Source organism: Columba livia, chromosome 1 (assembly GCF_036013475.1).
Source record: "Columba livia isolate bColLiv1 breed racing homer chromosome 1, bColLiv1.pat.W.v2, whole genome shotgun sequence".
Taxonomy (NCBI): Eukaryota; Metazoa; Chordata; class Aves; order Columbiformes; family Columbidae; genus Columba; species Columba livia.
In genome coordinates this window covers 137,081,956-137,104,101 of record NC_088602.1, presented here as the reverse complement: position 1 = coordinate 137,104,101, position 22,146 = coordinate 137,081,956, and the positions used below count along the sequence as shown (strand labels likewise).

Here is a 22,146-nt window from a genome sequence, read left to right as displayed (position 1 = left end):
AAAGCACTGTTACTGCTCTCAAATTATTCATAAGCCTACTAGCAGGCAAAGGATAAATTATGGAAGAGGCATTTTAATGTGTTTTGGTTCAATAATTAGAAGATAAATTGTAACCTAGCTGTTCCCAGCTCTTGTTCTAGTTATAGCAATAGTAGAATCTAATTGGAGTTGGAATACATATCCATTCTCTTTAAAAAAAGTATGAAATAAGTTTTTTGGACTCGGTAAGGTTTGTAAGGCGGTTATTATCCTTTATTCCAAGCTGTGACTTTGAAATAGAGGTAAGTTTAATATCATCTTAGTACATTCCCAAGAGCAAAATAATCTTGCTGGTTATTAGAGTACTGATAAGTATCTGTAAACTAAGCAAGCTAAATGTCTCAAGGTTTAGATACATAACTGAAACCTCCCAAAATCCTTTTATTTTAATTTTTCTTTTTGCTACAATTTAAAATTTTATTTTCTATTGAATGCAGTTTTTCTTTCTCCTTCTGCCCAGCCCAAATACTGAAGAAGTATTTTGCAAAGTTATGAAAATCTGAAAGGGAAGGATGGTGTAAATAAGTCATCTTACTCAAATAAGTTCTTGTAGCCCTTGTCCCATTTCTCATAAATTGCAAAAACAATGTCCCAACTATTCATTAACACAGACATGGAGAATATTGGTTTTTAAAAGTGCTTTTCACATAATACAGATGCAGACTTTAATATCCTGTGCATGTTCTATTGAATTATTCCATTCTGCTGGCCTCCTCTTGTTTTGATCATCTTAGGCCCTATCCTAGTTGGATCCAAACTTTTAAGAATATTTAACCACAATGGGAAATTCTTAATCTTTGGCACTTATATGGAAAATACTTCAAAACTCAATCTGTTAAAGTTTAGATACGTGTAGATAATCCAAGGGGAAAAGGTCAAGATAAGTTACCTCTGGAACTGACAAACATGTTGCTTTTTTTTTTTTCCTTTTCTTTCTGTTTGTGTTTGCCCGGCAGTTTTGATATGTAAGAGTAGATTGTCTTATTAACTCACATTTTAGAAAGATGTTATTTAGCAGTGTTTTAATAAAAACATTACAAAGGTCAGAAGTATTTAATACTAATATATTTTATTAAAAAAATGTATATATACAGAACCAGAGATGGGGGCATTCCTTACTGCTCTGAACTGTGTTTCAAAATGGGAGCAGATTCCCTGCTTGTGTAGCTTACAGATTGACTCTGTGGAACTGTGAGATGAGCCATGGTCAGCCCCTTGGGTAGAAATCTTTGTCTCGTGTGGAACCACAGCACAACTGGACGCCAGCTGGGTGCCCTTGGATCTCTGAAGTGTTCAAAGGCCTTGAAAGTTGTGGTGGCTTTTTTCATAGCTGGTTTCTTTGTACTAGGTCTCAAGAGCACCACGTCTTTATGAGCAGGCTACTTTACCTTGTAGGATCATCATGATGCCTTGCTCACAGGGTCCATCCTGCAGTTTTCTTAGCTTCTGAAGCTCTTAAACCAGCCAGGTATCTTGACAATCTTCTTCCCAGTGCTTTGTCTGACACTAAAGAAGAAATAATACTTTGAAGTAATGAGTACTTCGCTCTTTTTGATGGGACCAGATCTTTCAGGCAGTCCACTGCATATCCGTGACCAAACCCAGCCTAAAGAAAGGCCAGACTTTTCATTCGGTTAAATACGTGTGCAAAAATACCCACAGAATCTGTGAGCTTCAACTGTACAAGGCTGCTAACCAATATGATGAAATCCAAATGGTTCACTGACAACTACTATTGTGCTGAAAACTTATTTGCTAGTGAACGCTTACTAAAGCAGTATTGAGTTAACAACATAAAGTTCCTGCTTTTTCAATACTCTTTTTCTTTTATTTTAGGTACTATGATTCTTCAGATTTGAGGAGCAGCACTTTCTCTAAATGGGATGACAATACAGATTCTTTTTGGAAGAAAGAAAATAACAGTAGAGATGTTGATGTAATGTTAACTTCAAAAAGTACAGGATTTTCAGACAGGTATGCAAAGAAAACCTAACTGATTTTTGTGCAGCAAGCGCAAGGTTGTTAATATGATTTTAGTCGTGGTCGTAATACTGGGATTTTTTTTCAGTCTAAAATTTTTTCAGAAAATTTGGCCATAGCTTTCATCAGCAGTCAAGGGACTTCCTGGCTAAATTTCTTTTGTAAGCTGAATTTCCTGTTTACTTATTTATATTTTAAGCACTAATTTGCTCAGTGCTGTACAGTATACATACTGGAGGTAATTTCCTAAGTGTTTCAGCAAAACAAGTATTAGACAAAAGATGTGGAGAGAAATTCAAATATTTACACTGTTCTGAGAGCCTGCTTGCTTTACTTGCTTTGTTTATTGCCTAATGAAGCAAGCAGAACCCAGTTACCAGGTGACTGAAACTTTAGTGTACTCAGCTTTCAGGGTGAAGGTGTTGAAGATACTTACAAACAACAGGTCTGATTGTTGTGATAATGAAAACCGAATACATTTCTGACAGCTGTGTTTTTATGCTTGCTACTTGATTACAAAGATAAGAATGTGCAGTTTTGTGTGCTTGCTTGGTGTTTCTGCTTCTGTTCTTATTACCTGTATTTTCCCTTACCTGCACAATGTGGTTTACGCACTTAATTACAATTGTTTTTTAAACACAAGCATGTTCTCTTGTTCCCTAAAGACTGAAGCAGTGATGCATATTACACAAAATGGGGGTTCATGTCCATAATGCTGTTACTTCCTTATTTGAGTATATTTACTTAAAAAAAAAAAAGAAAAAGAAAAGAGGCAAGTGTTGAATATGTATGTTTGAGGTGGAAGGCAGTGACAATGCAAAGGATGTTGTACTTTTTTTGTACTGGTATGTTTAAATCTGAGTTTCACTGACATTGTGTTTTGGTTTTTTTGAGGTTTTGTAGAAATATTCTGTTCTTGTTGACATAATTTTGGCTTGCTTTTTAAATTAACTCTGAGAATAAATATACAGGATTAATGAATTTGAAATACTGTATATTCACCATCTTGTAAAACTGTCACTGGAATTTTGTTTGCTGCTGTATCAACTTAGTTATCTGAATTTCTTTATCCTGGATTCATACTGATTTAATTTTTATTAAAAAAATTCACTATTATACTTTTAGGCTTCACAAAACTAAGATGATAGTGCTGCTTGTTTGATTTACTGCATCCTGCCATGACAGAAATAACAGTTATGTCCACTAATGCAGTTTATTTTTCTTTTAGACCTACATCTCGTCGTAAGCCTGAATACGAACCGTCTTTAAACACAGATGAGGCACAAAAAAAATTTGGCAATGTAAAAGCAATATCATCAGACATGTATTTTGGAAGGCAAGATCACGCTGATGTAAGTAGAAAGCAGTGCTAAATATTTTTTAACGCTAAAATATTCTTTGACTATAAGCATAGTGTTCTTCTGTAAAGAGAAGGCAAGAAATAGTTAAGATTGGTAGAATTAGTAAGCTTATAGAATTATGTCCACTTGAATATTTGTTTGATAGAAGTGTACAAGTCTGATAACTCTTGTAGTTTACTGTTTTCTAAGGAGTTGCAGCTGCAAGTAGGACCTCACTTCCCAATATTATCCCTTTCTGGAAGAAGTGGTAGACAGCATTCTTTATTTTTGAAAGAATCAGCCTGATGTTGGATGAAGGCTTACTTTTTTTGTTCTGAACACCCAAACTGATGCTAACAAACCATTGTTAAGGGAGCTGTCCCCTTTGTATTTGTTACATGGAAACCTTGTTATTGTCAGGCTAAGCAAGCAGGTAAGTGGTTCAACAAATGCCATGTAATTCAATCAGCCCAAGAATAAAATTATGTTGTGTTTTGGAGGCGAGGCATCATTTTTAAAAAATCTATTTTTAATGAAATATTAACAATGGGGACAGTAATGTAAAAAAAATAATAGATGTATTACCATTCCCAAGGAACTCAGAAGAAGTTGAATGAAAAGCATCATGTGATTAGAACTGTTAACGTGATGCTAACTGCAGTGCTTTTTCTTTATTGTACCCAGCCACTGCATTTCACGTTTTTCAGTTGTTTTTAATTCTTGTGTAGTTAATTCTCCTCTGCCTTCTCAGCAACCCCCCTTTTTAGGGTGCCTAACAGTGAGTAGGCCTCTTGGTGGTGCAGTGGTAAAGGTCGCTCTTTGATCAACTCAGAAATGAGTTGAGATGATGACCAACTCACACCGTCTAAGTCGTGTGAAAACTACAAAATGGGAACAGCTTTCAGAGCGATCAGCTTTGAGTGGGTTTGTGTGTTCTAAAACTGTATCTATAATCTCATTAATTACCTGACACGACCTCGAAAGATGACAACATAGTGTTACAGTGCTGTTTCTTCTCAATTCCTTTCTAGTATGAAGCAAGGGCCCGACTAGAAAGACTTTCTGGAAGCTCATCTATAAGTTCAGCTGACTTGTTTGATGATCAGAAAAAACAACCAACAGGTATATATTGCACGGAGTGGGAAACTGTGTCATGCAGTGAATGCGCTCCCATATGCTACTTGTAGTTCCACAGTCAACTGACTGTCGCTGTACTCTGCAAGAAGTGCGAAGTGCAGTATTGTGTTACTATTGCTAACAGGTCAAACAGAACAGGTGTAGTAATTACTTTTAAAAAGTAATTTCCTACCTTTCAGGTTATGTATTTTCAGTTTAGTAAGTTCAGTATTTTATACTGCATTTTTATGCATTTTTATTATTTTTACAAATAATAGGCTAACTATATTGTAAATAATTTTTATCAGAGAAAAACTGTTATAAATGTTATATATACTTTGTTATAAAAACAAATGTGATAACACCTACCTATCAGGTGGTTTCTTTGACAAGTTACCATGAGTAACTTATATATTCATATATGTGAAAGTAACTGACATAATAATATCAAATCTAAGAAGAATCTTTAATAAAATGTTAGTGGCCATGAAATTCCCATGTAATCTATTGCATGGCATATCCTTTCATCAGGGTATCTGCTTCTAAGACTGGTCTTGCCAAATTAAGGAAATTTTTCAATTGGTTTGTATATTTAAAAGATTTGTTGGAACACCTTACACTGGAAAGTATAGTTCATCAAATTAGAAAAGAAGATTGACTGAAAAGTAGCCACTTAGGCTATCAAAAATCTCTCCTGATTCCTTTCCAACACCCTTTTTGGATAGTGAAATAGAAAAGGCAGGGAATACTGGAACATTTTGTTGACTCGGTCAGTTGGGCTTCATTCCTTAACTTGTGAAGAAATAGAAAAAAAAGAATTCTTGAAGAACTTGAAATCTGTGAGTAATTATATAAACAGTCTGGAAAAGCAAACAGAATGCAGCATCTGATTTTACTTTGGAAAAGTTGGAGGAAAACAACCAATATGTGACTGTTCAGTGTCGATCCCCAGAAAGCAGGTTTTGAATACACTGGCTAGTAGACAAATAACTCCTGTTACCAGTTGCTTAAACTGGACTTCCATTAATTGAAATGGGAAAAAAAAAAAAAGGAAGGGAGGAGGCATAAAGCAGAAACTTTAGTAATTTAATGTAGCCACTTGAAAGAATGTTTTCAACATGGTGTCATACTTGTGCTTAAAAAGATGGGGGGAACAAAAGCAAAGAAGTCCTGTTTCTTTCTGAATCTGTAAACAATGTTTTCAATAATACACGGGATCATGATAACAAACATTATTTTGTTATGTATCTGGTTTTGACTAGAACTTTCTTTGTCATTTTTCTTTGAATTTTATTGCATATAAATTATTTTATATAGAATTAGTTTTTCCTTTAACGTGTGTAATATGTGTGGGGCTTTTACACAGTAATGAATTGGAGAATGACCTAAGAAAAGGTAAATATAAGTTAAAGATGGGTCAATTTGTGTGATGTGGTAGATATATACCTGCGTGTGCATATATATATATATATATATATATATATATGAATGCACCTTTCTGTGTATGCATACATATGTATATGTGATAAAATTCTCACTGTATTCAAAATAAGAGTACTTACAGGCAATTCTGTGTTTACTATGTGTACGTGAGTTGTGCACAGACAACTGCTCATCACTCACAACTTGGAAAGGTTTTTGGGGCTTGTTGGAGGAATGCAGAGATTCCTAATAATGGGATAAAAATGCGTGTCTGTGACTCAATGTTAGTTCTGTCTTGATGGTCATCTAACGCAACAGTAAATTTAAAGTTATATTACAAAGACTAAAATGTTGTGGTTTGTCAACTGCTCTAAAATAATAGTGAGGAAAGAAATGCACCAGGAATTATTAGTTTGTATATTACAAATTTGCGCTATATTCAGTCTACAGAACGTTCCTTTCCTGCATGTTTTTCTTTAGCTTGTCTGATGTTGAATTAAAGCCAAGGCCATCATTAGTTTCATAAACTAAAGGTAATTAGGAGACCGGAGACTGGCAACAAAAACGCTGCTGCAATTCTGGGGTCCTTGCCAGAATACAATGTTCTTTGAATCAAAAGTTGTTTTTATGAGCACTGCTGAGATTTTAGGGTAGAACAATTTTGGGATGCTTGCTTTTGTACTGAATGCTGTAGGAGCTATTTACCGAAAAGAGGTGGCTGCAAGAAAATGCTTGTACTTTGTGCTATGTCAGACCTATTGGTTAAGAAAGATGGCATGTCAGATGACTGACTTGTAGATGCTGATTTTGAAGGAAATCACAAGAAAAGGAGTTGCTTTCCTGTCTCACGTACAAGAAGTTTTACAGACAATCATGCATAACCAGAGAAAACATGAGAAAGTGCATGTGGCTGCGAAGTGGTTAGAGCTTTTCTCAGTTTATTTATATCTGCAAATTTTATTTCCGTGACTCTCACTTGAATAACAAAAATGCTGAAGCATTTGATAAGCGGAACAGATGGTAAGGAAGTCAAAATTACAGTTCAGAAATAGGGCTGTCTCAATGACAGCGAATTTTTGAAAATAATTTATAAACAAGTGTGCCCCATGCATTGTGGAAACAGCTACTAGCCGCTTTAAACAATGGTGTGGGGGGCTCTCTGAGTGTGACTGTGCACCTGCTGCCACAAACCAGCCTCTTAGCTTTGGTACATCAAGTGATCTATGGTACTGTCTGCCTTGGCCTCCTAACAAGGCAGGTGCCTTTAATTACGCATTAAAAGAGGAGCTGCAAGTTCTCTCTCCCTTCCTCCTCCACCCCTGTTCCAATGGAGAAAAAGGAGAAGAAACGGCTGCTGGTGTGAGGTTCTGTACGGTGCCGCTGTCAACACGAGGTACAGGGCTGCAGGTTGTGGAGTCTGCAGCTGGAATTGCTTCCCTGAGGCTCGGTAGCTGCTCAGAAGTTACCCAACCAGTCATGACTATCCGTTGATGATGTGTCTAAATTCAGGCTACAGATTGCAGTCCTGATTTTGAAAACATTCTGTTTTGGAATGCTTCTTCTCAGGAGTCCCCTTTATTCCAGAGCTCATACGTAGCTCTGTGATGCTGGTTTACTGCTATTTGTGCCTTTCACAGTATCAGGTATTTAATATTAAGACATGCCAGTAATTCTTTTTGCAAATGAGTGGGTGATTGCAATTGCTAGCAGGTTAATAGTTACCATGCTGTTAGTTTTGAAACAGCTTTGATTTCTGTTACCTTTAGGCCTATACTTTTCATAGTAGCAGTAGAGCTAACCCTGGCCAAACTATATTGGCTTTAAGGAAGGCTACTTGCCAGCTTTGTTTTAGAGTTTTAAAACATACTTGCTTTTACTATAGTTTCTGTAGAATTTTCCAAGTCTCAGATGTAGTAATGCAAAATATGTGTGTATATACAGCATGCAAAGCATACCTACATGTGCACACAAATAAGGTTCATCACTGCAGTGCATTCGTTTTTAATTGCAAGGTAGTAACAGCTGCTTGGGATACAAACACAAGTAACATTGCAGCAGATTGAAAGTGCAGAATAAATCATATCTTATCCAAACATTAATTGCTTATCTGGGAATACAAAGTGCAGAAGGTGACAAGTGGGATTATGAACAACTGAAAAAAATTAAAAGGAAGATTCATTTAAGAAATTTGATATCTTTGTCTAGTGCTTTTTAATGTCAATCAGACATTGGTATTTAGTGTTACTAGTAGTATATTATACTTTGAGGGGGGGAAAAAGGCTGCCTTTAATATAAAATTCTGTTTTCTTCTTGTGTGTGTGTGTGTTCTCCTTTTAGGAAGCTACAATATTACAAATGTCTTGCCTTCAGCTCCTGATATAGCTCAGTTTAAACAAGGAGTGAAATCAGTGGCTGGAAAACTTTCTGTGCTTGCTAATGGGGTCATGACATCTATACAGGTTAGTAGAAAATTGCAATATATTAACCATCAGTTGAAGTCTTTTTATAGGGCTTTAGTATCATGGATCCTGCTGGAGTGTCATCTTTAGGGAGAAAAGAATGAATTTGGTTTTGAGCTTTGTAGCCTCTCATGATAGACAGTAGACCTTTATCTTTTTAAAAATAAACCTGTAGCTGATCGCTCACCTTCCTTAGAATATTATTTTGCCTTTTCCCTTATATAGTTTATGTCTTTTCTTACAATTGAAACAAAAATTCCATCATGGAAGTTATTTGCTGTCACTGTATTTTTAAAGTAATAATAGTTCATAAGTCAGAACAAAATCGTTTAATTGGAAGGGACCTATAGCAATCATCTGGCCCAGCTCTTGTATTAGCTCTTTAAGTAACTTGACAGTCCATGTTTGCGCACAAGATTAAGAGAACCTGGTCTCACTAGCGTAAAGCGTGCTTTGTGCTCCTGTTAGTTTGCATTTCCTACATGAGGTCAGTGGGAGCTCTCGGGCGTTTGAAAATCAGGCTAATTGTTCTGGAGTTGAACTGCAAACTCCAGTTCTTGGAAGCGCTGGTCAATTTTCTTTTAGTCTTTAAGAATTAAATTATGATTTATTTTACAAATGCAAGTAAAACTAACTTATTTCAACAGAAAACATGCTCACGTCTGTCTTTTTTATTGTACTTTTCTAGGATCGATATGGTTCATAACATCATTTGTATCAACACAATTAAGTATGCTGGAGAAGGATTTCTCTTCAGATATACAAATAATCACACTGCTGATTCCAGTGAAGGTTGCCTTAAGACTGTTGATGTTTTTACTTGTTCCAACATATTTGTTTCTTTGTACAGCTTTCTGGCTCAGCCTCTTCTTACTGCTATTCCATTTTTGCAGAGTAGAAATCTTGTGCAACTTGTTACATTGCATATGCTTTTTTTTTTTAATTTTCCCTCCTTTATGGTCTTGTATTTCTTAGTGACCTTATTGTTAGATGTTGGAAGCTTTATTTTATTACTGGTTTTGGCTGTGAGGCAGGAAAGAAAGGTTGAACGCATACATGGAAATGACGCTTCCTAATAGAAACCCCAGTGCAGTTGGCTCCTAACTTGCCAGGCATAACTTGTCTGTCTTAGGAGCTGTGGAGAAGAAAATGTAAATTAAGCGTATGCTGAGGTGGTATTTAGTGGGCTGTAGCAAAATAAAGAATTAAAGTTAAACCTGTGCTTATGGGAAAATAGAAGCTCTTGCAGGTATGAACTGATGTGCATTAAAATGGTGAGGAATTAGTGTTTTAAAACAATATTCCTGATAGAAAGTTGTGTGCTTAGATGTGAGATATGGAGAAGACAAGATGTGGTATATTGAATAGTAGATTTCATCTTGTCATGGAAACAATCTATTTATTCCTAGTTTTGAAAGTTACAAAAAACTGCAATATAGAATCCTTAAGTGCTTTTTAAAAATCTGTATTGTGTACAAATTGAAAAAAAAAATAAAGGGCCTAACAGAGTAGTTAATTAAGTACTTGTTAAAAATGTTTAGAACAATCTTAGTTTTTTGATAAATTATGAAATATTGAATGAAGAAATAGTGGGGCTGTGTTTTAGACAGTCTAGAATTTACTGTTGAGGACATCCTGTATAAAAACACTCTCAACCAAGAATGAGCTCAAGCTAATTCTGTTCTGTAACTTTATTTCTTAATTCAGATTTGTAAACTGCTGATATCTAATAAAAACAATTGATATAAACTCATTTTTTAATTAAATTTCTGTGTATAGACACCGGTCTCCAGCTTTCTAAATACTGCCATCTGTGTTCTGTCTATACAATGGTCTGGTAAAATTAGCCTTTCATTTCAATTAGTGAAACTAGCTTGCTTATTAAATTGCTATAGTGATTTAGAAATCAAAACGCCAAGGCTGGCATAGAAAATAAGCTACCGTGTTGCAATACAGTTCACAGTATAGCTGCATTTTTATAGCTGCCTCTTACATTTAAATCTTAGTTCTGGTAACTTTGGTAATTCTGTTGCATTTAGATTCATTAATGCAAAAATGATCTTTCTTTTTTTGAGAGTAGTACAAGGTAAGTATTTGTTCTGCTTAACAGTAGAGCTTTACAATAGAAGAAAAAACCAACAACTTGCTTTGTTTTCTCTTTTCCCAGCCTATAGAGATGATTTTGCTAATATAAGAAGGGCTTGCTTTGGTTTTTTCTAATTGCAAGTAGCAATTCTCAGTTTTCAAACTGCTCTTTTGGTTCAGTCTACATACAGTAGTAAATTTATTACAAGCAGTAAGTGGTCTGATGTTCCGAGTTGCGATGTACCAACAGCATCCAGTGACTTGCGGGAGAGCAGCTCCTCTGATAACTAGGCTGTGTATTTAGCCATGTGTGTGGATGCAGTTGCTTAAATTAAGGCAGTGAAGTATGTAACGATATACATGAATCACCTACACTGAAATAATTGCCTGTGTTTTTTATGCATCATAGCAATACAATGAGCCACTCCCAGATGGAAAAATACCAAAAAAAAAAAATCTTCAGTACCAAATAAGAAGAAATTCTAGGATGAAACATCTTGGGCTTATCTAAAAGGCTATATAACATGTGAAACTCTCTAACAGATGTATAAACTTTTTCCTCTTTGCTGCAATCTGAAGATTACACCACAAAGGTCTCCCACAGGTGAAAAACAATTTAGTATTTTCGGGAATATTGTGCAGTTCAACATAAATGGGGTTTGTTGTTGCAGGTTCTCTATGGCAACCTGTGTGCCAGTGAGATGTTCTTTTGACGTAATGTCTGGATGAATAGCTCTTGACCCCAAATACACCTGTGTTTTTGATAAACCCATGAGGTGTCATTCTGTTTCATCAAATAGAGGTGAGGAGTGGTTGTCCTGTAGACTGGAAGAGCCAGCTTTAACTTCTAGTTGAAGTTTAGTTAAAAGAAGCCAGCTTTTTTGTCTTCTGGGGCTTCAGGATATCATGGCACCTCAGATCCAGGATTTGTTTGGACTGGATCAAAGGGAGAAGAAGTCTAAACCTAAAATGAGGTTTGCATTCCTGCTTTTTTTGTGTATTCTTGTCCTTTTTATCATCTTTTGGCTTCAAATGCACTTGTCAGCCTCTGATGAGAGGGGCAAATGACTGTCGCTGCTACAAGCTTCACAGGTTTTAGAGTACATGAGAAAACCACGTATCGGATCTGGTTTCCAACAAGTTCCCACTTGGTGACAGTTCACGCACAAGGTGGAAGTTGGCACTGGTCATCGGTTGTGCTTTGATGCAGTTCTTCTTTCCTTAATCCTCTATTAGTACGATTGTACATCTTGCTTTTTCAAAGTTGGAGCTGAAAGATGGCAGCAGTTAACTCTGAACTGTTCGAGTTAAACTTTCCTCTTACAGTCCTGTAAGGACACTGCATACAAGCAGGGGGGAAAGGGGATTATTTAATGCTTCACATTTTAGTAAAGTAACCTGCATTTTTATAGGTTAAATTGAAAGGGACAGAAAAATGTTTGGAGTTAGTTGTTACAACACCAGAACCAGCATTGATTTGATGCAGAGACCTGTACTCTCCTGAGTGAAGGGTAGGGGGGAATCTTGTTACTGTCTGTTTCTCTTGCTTTTTGTAAAATAGGATGTACTCAATGCTGTTGTTCTGATCTGCTTCACATCAGTGTGTTCCATTGCTGGGAGAAACAATGCCGGAGATGTTTTGGTGCTTATTTAAGCTTTTGTTTTAGAAGGATTTCGTAGTGCAAGGGTGGGCTGAGTGACTCCACAGCATAGGAGTCTGTGAACACTGCTCTTGTCCTGCACTCGAGTGAAAAGAAGTCTAGCTGTCCTTGGAAATCAATGGTGAAGCTGAAGACCACATGCTTGCTTTGGTTTTGGGGGGATTCTGTGTAAATCAGCAGGTTTTGGCATATGCAATTCACACATATGAGACTGAAGTCTCTTTGATCAGCAATGGCCAAACCACTGGGTCCTACAGACCTGGAGGTTACCAAGGTGGTACAAAGCAGAAAAATTGCAGTCTTTTGTCCTGCTGCTCATAGTTTCAAAGACAAACAGCAGCACTGCCTTTGTCTTCTTGCAAGATAAGCTGCAACTGTCAGAATATGTTACTTGTAATTTTAGTGCTTTCAGTTTAAATTTGCTCTTGATGTTTACTTTTTGAGACCTTCAAGGGGAGTAAAGCTACATGGCCTCCCCCACAAAGCAATATGATCTCATGGTTCATTTTCAACTTGAATTTTTGTGAGACTTTTCCTTCCCTTTTTATGGTGGGCAATGTTACTTTCTTCCCACAAAGATGCAAAAATAGAGAAGTATAGCTCTGTTGAAGCAGTCCATAGAGTCTTGTGATGCGTGGTGGGTAATTAGAGAGTTGTGTTCATCCTGTTTGCAAACTATGTAAGAACAGTTTGGCCTCCAGTTTGCAAGCCTGTAAGTGTGCACTTTCTTCAACAACCTCCCCGTTTTTAGAGAGAAAAGGAACAATAGAGGACGTGGAACTCCTTTCCACCTTCAGCTTGGCTTGCAGCTCCATGCTGAAGCTCTGCAACACCTGCTTCTTCATTTGTAGCTTTGGATTTTGTGTGGTTAGTTTGAACTTCCTGTTCTCTTCAGTTCTCTCTGAGAGCAGGTTCTGATCTTAAAGGTAACTATTTCTGTACCCTAGCTAGTGAGAATTCAAATCAGTTGCCTGCTTACGGACATGTGTTGCCATTAGAAGTCTTAGCATACCTTGCCCGATCGCTGGCTGAGACACCAGAAGGTGTGAGTCACCTATAGCCTTGCACCTGTCAATCCTGAACACAAGGGCATTTAAGGTATCTATAAGTGGGCACCTGGTTTGGACCCTGTGCAGCTGCTTTACATTGAGCAATATGGATATCCACTCTCCACTGTACTGATGCTCTGTATGTTTACAGCAGGACTCCTATGTTTTCTTTTAACTGGGAGACTGGAATGCAAGAGCTGTGGCTTTCCTTGCTGAAGGGTGGAGAAAATAACTACGTTGTTGACACACTGGTTCGAGAAGGCATACAGAAGTGTCCATGAGACACAGTTCAGAAGATTTGGATATGCAAGAGGCAGGCTTGGTGATGGGGACATGGAGATGTTCCCATCTTAAAACAGCAGGATCCTATAGCATGAGAACAGAGGATTTCGCAGTCTGAAGTTTAAGTCAAGTGCTTTATTGGTTCATCAACTCTTGAGCCAATCGGTGTAAAAGAGCTTTTATATCTGTATTTATAAATTGATGTGATTTCTCTCTTGGTTTCTGTTGCTGTAGTGGTCAAGGGGACAAGACCCTTAAGGAGGTGAACATGCCACAGTGCTTTGTGGATGTGAGGAAGGCTAGCAGAAGAGCTTGATCAGAAATCATATAAATATATATATATATATATATATATATGTATATTCCTGAATTCCACTGATGAATGTGTTGCCATTCTATTACTTGCCTCCTCCCAGTGCTCCAGAGGTTTGGTGTATAGAGAGGGAAGGCACTGACACAGTAACATTACTTAGAGAAGCTCCTTTGTCATGCTCTGTAAAGACCAGCTGTGTGACAAAACGTGTGCCTGTAGCAGGAAAAGACCTAGGACCTATTACTGAAAATTATTAAGGGGTAAGGAAATGGAGATTGCTCGTGTTTCCTCAGAGGGAGATTTCGTTTGTTATCCAAACACACTCCCCCAGCTCTCTGCTCCATCGGTAGGCAGCCTGTGAAGCTCACAGAGCTTGAGCATGAGATAGCTCTTTCAACTCTGCACAGGAATCCCTTTTAAAAGCTGATGTAGAGCTGGATTTCTGAAGTAGAGCAGCCAGCCATTGAAGAAGCACTCACTTTCTTTTTAACTTTTCTCATATTGGTATGAATTTCTTCATTCCTTTCTGGTAATGCATAATGTTCTCATCATGTCTCCTGTTTGCCTGACGGTCCTTTCCTGTTTATATCAAAATTACTTGATGCAGTAATAATTTATGATTAATGCAATTATAAATGCGTGCAATGCTGGATGATCCAGAAGCATTAGTAGGATGTTTTGGAGATGCACAGTTCATGAGAAGCTTGACCAATTTGAAGTGAATGAGCTGTATTGTGTTTGTAATGGGCTGGGCTGCGTGTATTTTCCAGTCCACACTTGCAGCTCCTTGTTTTCAATATCTGAAGATGACTTTTATATTTTATAATACTGAACAGCATGCTTTTCTGTCTTGGATTTAAGAACATCAGAAAATAAAGGAAATGCAAAGCTATAGGTGAATTTTCTAGCTAGCATCTTAATTAACAGAGATCATCCACCAAAGAGGAATGCATTTTTTAATACCTGATTGTGACAGGCAATAACTGGCATGGAGCTGAGAGCCTTGCTACGATAAGGCAGATGCTGCTGCTTGTGTGATAGCAATCTGATGATGGATTTAATGGTGGTTTTTATTGGTATGTGCTCCTTTCCTGCACGTGGGCTACACTTCATCACCCTCTTTCCCTGCCCTCCTGTTCAAAGTCAGAACAAGCTGGGTAAGAAAAAACTGAGAGGCAAAACAGGTTCAGGGATGGGTTTGGTTCAGGTGCTTTGATCATTTGAGTGAACCACATTTTCAGAACCAGGTAGCTGCAGTGGAGGGTGATGGACTGACGGGCCATCTACTGGAGTGTGCTTTCCCAGCCAGGTAAAATGAACTCATGGCTGTGTTCAGTGAGAGTTTGTCCAAAAGTCTGGGACTTGGCCCTTGAAGGGTGATTGCAGCAACCTGGCTTCAGCCCCAGGGGAATGCACCCCAAGGCTGGGTTTTTCTCAGAGGAAAAATCTCTTCCTCTCTTCCCCAGTTTCGCTGAGTTGAGGCATAAACAATTTCCTTCTATTCTGATTAGCACAAGATTGTCTCAGTTTCAAAAATAAGCCGATGTTTGTCTCCATAATTCTTTGCTGTCTGAAACCCTTTGCTAAATTCACTGAGGAGAAAATGAGACTACTGACACCACCCCCGCCACCCCCAGTTATTTTAGGTTTACAAATTCAGGACAGCTGTATTTTAAAGATCCTCCACAGACCTACCTGGCAGCTATTACAGACATGGAGACCAAATGTCTGAGGAAGTTTTCTGATGCCCCAGCCTGCCAGGTCTTCTCTTTATTAGGCCTGACTAACATGTGTGTACTCAAGCTGCAACATCCAGTTGTCCAGTGGATCTAAGGAAACTTGCACGTTGTTGTCCTGCTTCTATAAACCCAACTGAAAATCTGATTTCTCTGTGGGGAGAGAAGTCTCTTCTGAGATGTGATGAGAGCTCCAGTTCATCCCCAAGGACCAGTGCTGAAGGTAACCACCACCACCACCATTATCTGGTTTGGGAAGGCCAAATGAAGAACTTCTATAGGACTTTGTAGCATTCCCAAACCCTTAAATACTTTCAGCTGTCCTTGAAATGCGAAGGAAAGCTGTGATTATGGATTAAGGCACATAACAATGATAAAGTGAACCCAAACATCCTGCTCTTGGGGAAAAAAATTGTGTGCCTATGAGTTTATTTTGAAAATGCCGCTTTTCTGCAAAATAAGTCATCTCTGAAAGAAAAATGTAGGGGAAGAAAAGGGAGTTTGGGTACATCTGGGTAGAATAATGTTGAAATTATTTCTTTTTATTGAGTGGAAGGCCTTAAATCCTTCAGACCCATCTTGGCAGTTCTCGAGTGGAAGCAGAGGTGTGTGTCACCTACTGCTGGAGGTGGGGGGTGCTCATTCAGGGGGGTGAAGGGCCACCATGCACAGGGTGGTTTGTGCTTTGTGGTGGTGGTGTGGTGCTTGTTTGTATTCTTACAGCTAAGAAGTTTATTAAAAGATTTTTAGGAAATTTCCAGTTTAGATAATTGTGCCTGTGTTTGCCTGTGTTGTAGCTTAGAGCTACAAACTGCTGTGGTAATTTTAAGTGCCAAGTCAATTGCCAAAATAATTATTTAAGTCATGGCATTATTACCTACCTGTGTCCAACCACATCAAAAAGTAAAGGAAGTTTTCTATTACAAAGTTATTCAGTGGTTATTTTCTGTAATGCACTGTGTGGTATAAAGATGTTAAAGCCTTACAAAGTTGTTTGCCCCAAGTCTGGGAAATCGGTCAAGTACTATTTCTTCTTACTTCAGTAGAATTTGAGGTTAAAAATTTGTTTAAAATGTTAACTATGCTAATTCATGAAAACCACAAAATGAAACCAGTCTGCTCTGATGAACAAATTGAAAAACAAAGGAAACAAAATACATCAACAGCATGCAAATAACTAGGATCTTTCTCTTGTTTTATGGCTTGTGAAACATTATTGATAAAAGTGGGGAAAATTGATTGAAAATACATAAAAGCAAATGTTGTTTGATTTTATTTTTTTTCCACCAAAAAAGGTGCATCTTATTTGTGTCTTTGATGCTACTGGCATTTCTATCAAATGAGTGCCGAGCAGTCAGCTGGCCAAAATGGGGCAACAGTTGATTAGAAAGTGTGCGTGGTAGCTTGTCCTGACCCTGGCATCCCATTTTTTGCTTGGTGAACATCTCATCCCCTTGCACAATGATTTTCCTGCCCGAGGGGCTTCTCTGTCACCACATGGCATTGCCAGCACCCGCTTCGCTTTCCTTCCCTTGGAGTGGTGCAGGTTTTATGAAGCCTCTGTTGTATTGGTTGGGGTTTTGACAGCTGCTTGTTTTCTAAATGCAAGTGCTGGGAAGTGATGGCTGTGGCAGGAGTGGGCTGTGCTGCAGAAGGTCTTTGAGGTTGTTCTGGGCTGCCAGGACTGGAGCGAAGAAAACTGCTCCTAGAAGGAGGCCCCTTGTCCTCCCTGCACCTGGCGGGGGTGATAATGGGGGTGTCTGTCATGGGAGCTCCCCAGAGGAGCTTTTTGTTTGGTACCAAGTTATGGGAGGACCCTGGAGGTAAGGACAAAAGACTTTGTGCCCTGGCAATCATGTGCAGCTTTTCTGGCAGCTCTTGCCTGGCCACCCTGGGCTTGTGTCCTGCTGCCTCCCTGCCTCGGGCTTTCTGTCACAGCAAGAAGACAGACCATGACTGGAAACCCACAACAGGGCATCACATCAGGGAAGGACTAACTGTCCTAGCCTGGGAAACACAGAAAAAAAAAGGGCCTGAGAGCCTCCAGGCTTGAATTGGTTTCTGCCAGAAGTTGCTGGAGGGGTGACTGAGCAAAAACCCAGAGGGTGCGAGGACAGGCAGAAACGAGTGGTGGACATCAACCCACCAAACTTGAACCTTTATCTCCAGAAGCAGAAGGATCCAGAAACGGCACCACAGGCAAAAAACAGCTTCCACATAATTCTGTGGTCATCCTCTTCACTTTACAACATCTTTATCCTTCCTAATGGGACAGGATTAACTATGTCCTGTAACTCTTAGAAATTTCCCTTTCTTTGTCATGTTTGCTCACATCGCCTTCTCCTCCTCTCCCCCCATGTCTGTTTTCTGTCTAGAGCTATCTGTGCTCAGCTCTCAGCAATCATTTTTTCCGTTCAGGCAGCGCTGGCTTTGTAGCCTCTGACCTTGTGTTCTCAGCGCTTCTATCGCTTGCCCTTTTCTGCTTTGTTTGTTTCCCCTCAAGTGATTTGCCTTGCAGCTATTTCTAATATTTGGAAGCCAACCCTTTAAGGCACCATATGTATTTACAGTGGTTTGATTTCTTACATTCTTTAATGACATTAATGCCACTTACTAATAGCAATTTCAGTTCTGTGCTCAATTTGTCTTCATTTTCTGAGACCTAACAGATGAGTGCAAAATTTCTTCATGAAAATTGTTGTTTACGAGTTTTCAGAAATACCAGGGCTATTTCCACAGCGGCAGCAGGAGGCTTCCAGCACATATTAGTCATAGTGATTCCCCTCCCTGTTCCTGGACTTATGGACATGTATTCCTGTCATCCATGTGGCTGCTACGGGCTGAGATTCTGGCTGAGGCTGGTCCTTTGTCTGGTGGTGGAGATGCAGGCAATACCTGATACAAAACACCTGCTGCTCCCTCACCTATGCCTTTTGATGGTTATTTTGATGTTACAGTGCTAATTGAAATTTATTCTCCTATATGACCTCCTCCATGCGCTAGGGATGGATAAAGAGCTGAGCTCTTGGACACTGTGACTGTGGGCATCATTCACACTTATGTGCCACATGGACTGGGCATCACTGTTGGGATTTGGTTTGAGACTGGTGCCTCAGGTTGGTGTCTGAGTTCCCCTCACAGGTGGCAGAGACCCAGGCGCTGGCCCCACAGCAGCGGCTGGCCAGCGAGCCAGGGGGCTTCTGCTCTTGGTTGGTGTTGCCTGGGTCTCCCCTGGCTGGAGAGGGAGCCAGGACACTGCTGCCCCAAGCCCCTTTCCTCAAAACCCTTAGTTTCTTCCTGCATGACCATTAACTTGTACTGCTTTGAACAGCAAATGTTTCCATGAGGAATTAATAGTAGAATCATGTAGGGTGCCTGGCACTGAGATGTATTTAGCCATGGCATGACTGAGTATGGGCATGGCTGGGACATCCTGCATCTCCCCAAACTGCTGCTTGCTGCACCCCATCTCCCCAGATCAGCCCATCCCTGCTGCTCCTGGCTTCTTCCTGCCCGTGTTTCTTCTGCCTCACTGGTAATTGCTTTTGCAATATGTACACTGGTGCTCGTGTCTGTCTGAGGCCATCTGAGCTTTGTTTTATGGCCGCTGCAATATGCAGGAATGGAGCCACAGCATTAGGCGTGAAAGCTTTGTTGGCCGAGCTCGGCAGGGAAGAAACTGCTCTTCCTCGGGATCATGTTCCCTCGGCTTTGATGGAAAACAATGGTTGTTTCTGGAAGCTATTTACACACCCAGTCTGCAGGCTTCAAATGCAAATAAAATGACATGGGTCAACATGACAGGCCAGAGAGCTGAGAGAGCATCCAAGGCTTGAGAAATGGGCAGAAATGTTCAGTAAGGCACTATTTCAGTATATAACGGATATATAGCTGCATAACTCTGATGTAACTGCTGTTCTGATCAAATGTGGCTAAGAGGAGAGCTGACACAGCAAATCAATAGCAAGTATTGAGAGTAGCTTTTTGCCTCATTTAAAACATCAGTCTGGCCTCTTACTCTCTTTCTTTGAGTTTTCTAAGCATCTGTGGAAGTATATTTTAATAGTTTCTTCTCTCTTTTCCCCTCAGTGCAAGCTGCAGTGCTCCACCTTTTGCAGAATCCCACAACAAGCTGGATCTGTGAACATCGGCCCAGGCTGCGGTGGGTTTCTGCAGTCTGGGGGGTGGGTTCGAGCAGCAGTGAAGGCACCGAGCGTGCAGGACTGGGGAGCTGCTCGTCCTCGCCAGGCAGAGCGAGCAGGCCTGGGTTGCACCCTGGCTTTCTTCAGTCTTGCCTCCTGCACCGCTCCAGATTAATGCACTTTCTGTTCCCCTCAAAGGAAGGTAAAACAAGTCCAGACACCTTGGGAAGTGAAAAAACCTGACATCTCCTCTGACTCATCCCCTGGCCACACTGGCCTATTGTCACCAATGAGAGGGGAGAAGCTGCCTCACTGATTTCAGAGCGTCAAAATGCCGTGAGCATCTCACGTGGGAGAAGAGCTGCAGCCCCCATCGCCCCACTGGCGGCAGATGAGCAGCACAAAACGAGGTCCTGGTCTATAGGAGAAGCCCCTCTCCTGTGAGAAGACACATAAAAGTGGTTTAAGTCCAGCTGCAGCCTTTCCTATGGCAGACTTGATACCAGAAATACTGGGGGAAGGGAGGAGAAAGTTTTCTGAAACCTTCCAGAATTTTAAGCAAAATGGTGCATCATTTTTGGGAAGCATCAAAGCTATGATGTAAATGATAACAAAACGAGTGAGTATAGGCTCTTGTGGAGACCGGTGGCTTCATTGTGCAGAGCAGGGTACACAGTGCTATGTGAATAATTCCCTTTTTTGATCAATTTTGAAAAATGTGGAGAAGAAAAGTTTTGTTCTGACTCAAAGCAATTTAAAAAATCAAGCAAAAAACAACTAGTAAATAAAATGCTTTGGATCAATCTAAATACCTTGTTCAACCTGAGGGGTGATGCTTTCTTTCAAGTCCAAGATGTTTCAGTTGAAGGTCATCTTAAATGTGCTTATATGAAAACCAAAAAGACTTATCAAAAACGCCAGGAAGAAATTCTCTTTTCTCTGGCTCTTTCCTTTTATTTCCCTGTTTGTTTTTTGGCATGAACAGCCTGGAATCCACAAAATGTTTTCTTGGCATTGAATCTGTACTTTGTGTTGGAAAAAACTGCTTCTGGGTTTGGTGGGGTGTTTTTTGTGTTTTTTTTTTTTTTGTTGTTGTTTTTGTTTGTTTTTTCTTGTTCTCTCCATCATTATGTGCACAGGGTAAGTTACAGCCTGTTTCCTAAATTAAGTCCAGTCTTCCTCCTCCACAAGAGGAGAGAAGAGGAGGAGAATCCCCTTGTTAGGGATGCACAGAGTAAAGGAGGGGCTGTAACCCTGGTGCACAACATGGGAAAGTCCCAGTAACTCCACGTAGGCCACGGAGACAAAGCTAAAAATTGTACAGACTGGGGTCCCATACTCAATTCCTGGTTGCTTGGGTGAGGATGGAAACCCACACCTTGCTCCAAAAAATCTTTTACTCAATTAAAAGGAAGCCACAGAGGTGGGTGGGAGAGAAAGTAAACAACTGGGTTGTCTCAGCCATGTGCTCAGCACCCAAAAGGCGACAGGGGTGCAGCTTCTGCCCTGTGTCAGTGGCATAGGGGCTGCTGTGGGGAAATCAACAGAGCCAGGAGGAGGAAGAAGAGGAGGAAGGGCACAATGCTACGGTGTGAGTAGCAGAGGGTGTCTGGGCAGGCAGCCCACAGCTGCGCTGGTAGCAGTTGGTCTGGTTTTTCCCTGGCCAGAGCAGCTGGGCTAACTGGAGATCCCCCACCCACAGATGCTTCCCGTCACACCGAGCCACCAATTTAGCAATTTCCTCAGAAGCAGATAAATGAAATCCTGTCTCTCCATCTATACCCAAGACTGGTGTGAAGTTGGATGCCTGAGCAGTTACACAGCCTTGGAGGTGGCCTTGGCAGGAGCCACGACAATGGCACCACATCCCTGTGCCGAGGTGCGACTGGGCAGCGTGTACCCACCTGTATGTCCTGGAGCATTAAATCCAGGTGTTATTTGTACCAGTCAACAGTATTTTCAGTTTCTGTTTTCAGCTCAGGCCAAATGGTGTCTGCAGTGTGCCCAGGTGAGTTGGTAGTGCTGTGGATGTAAAGAGGTCACCCAGGGAGGTTGTGGAGTCTCCTGCTCTGGAGACATTCAAAACCTGCTTGGACACCTTCCTGTGTAACCTCATCTAGGTGTTCCTGCTCTAGCAGGGGATTGGACTAGATGATCTTTCGGGGTCCCTTCCAATCCCTGACATTCTGTGATTCTGTGAGGTCACTGCACCAGGACCTGCAATGGCTGCTCCAGCTCCGGCAGCCTTGCCATGCATTGCCCGTGGCTGGCCCTTTAGGATTTTTGTCTGTATTGTGTTTTAATTGCCAGAAAATTCAGCAGGGTATTTGGAGAGTGGAGAGTAATAAAAAGCTGGGCCATTGAGTATGTTAGCTGACAACAAAGATAATGTCACTTCTTAATTGTTTTTTTTTTTTAAGGTGTCATTTTTGCCAACAAAACTAATGCTTGAGAAATTTAGACTAGGGGAATATAATGAAGCTACACAATAGAAACATCCAATAGGGTATCTTAGGGAAGAT

General features: G+C 40.1%; 1 protein-coding gene across 1 annotated transcript in view; it reads left to right on the top strand.

Annotated features, from left to right (window-relative positions):
* The window catches only part of ARFGAP3 (ADP ribosylation factor GTPase activating protein 3), a 35,346-nt gene extending 25,237 nt beyond the window's left edge, over positions 1–10,109 (top strand). The window contains exons 12-16 of the mRNA XM_065050098.1: positions 1,876–2,013; positions 3,248–3,371; positions 4,391–4,481; positions 8,235–8,356; positions 9,045–10,109. Coding sequence (XP_064906170.1) covers positions 1,876–2,013; positions 3,248–3,371; positions 4,391–4,481; positions 8,235–8,356; positions 9,045–9,062 — 493 coding nt within the window. The 3' untranslated portion in view covers positions 9,063–10,109. The remainder of the gene's footprint in view (positions 1–1,875; positions 2,014–3,247; positions 3,372–4,390; positions 4,482–8,234; positions 8,357–9,044) is intronic.
* The last annotated feature ends 12,037 nt before the right edge of the window (positions 10,110–22,146 follow it).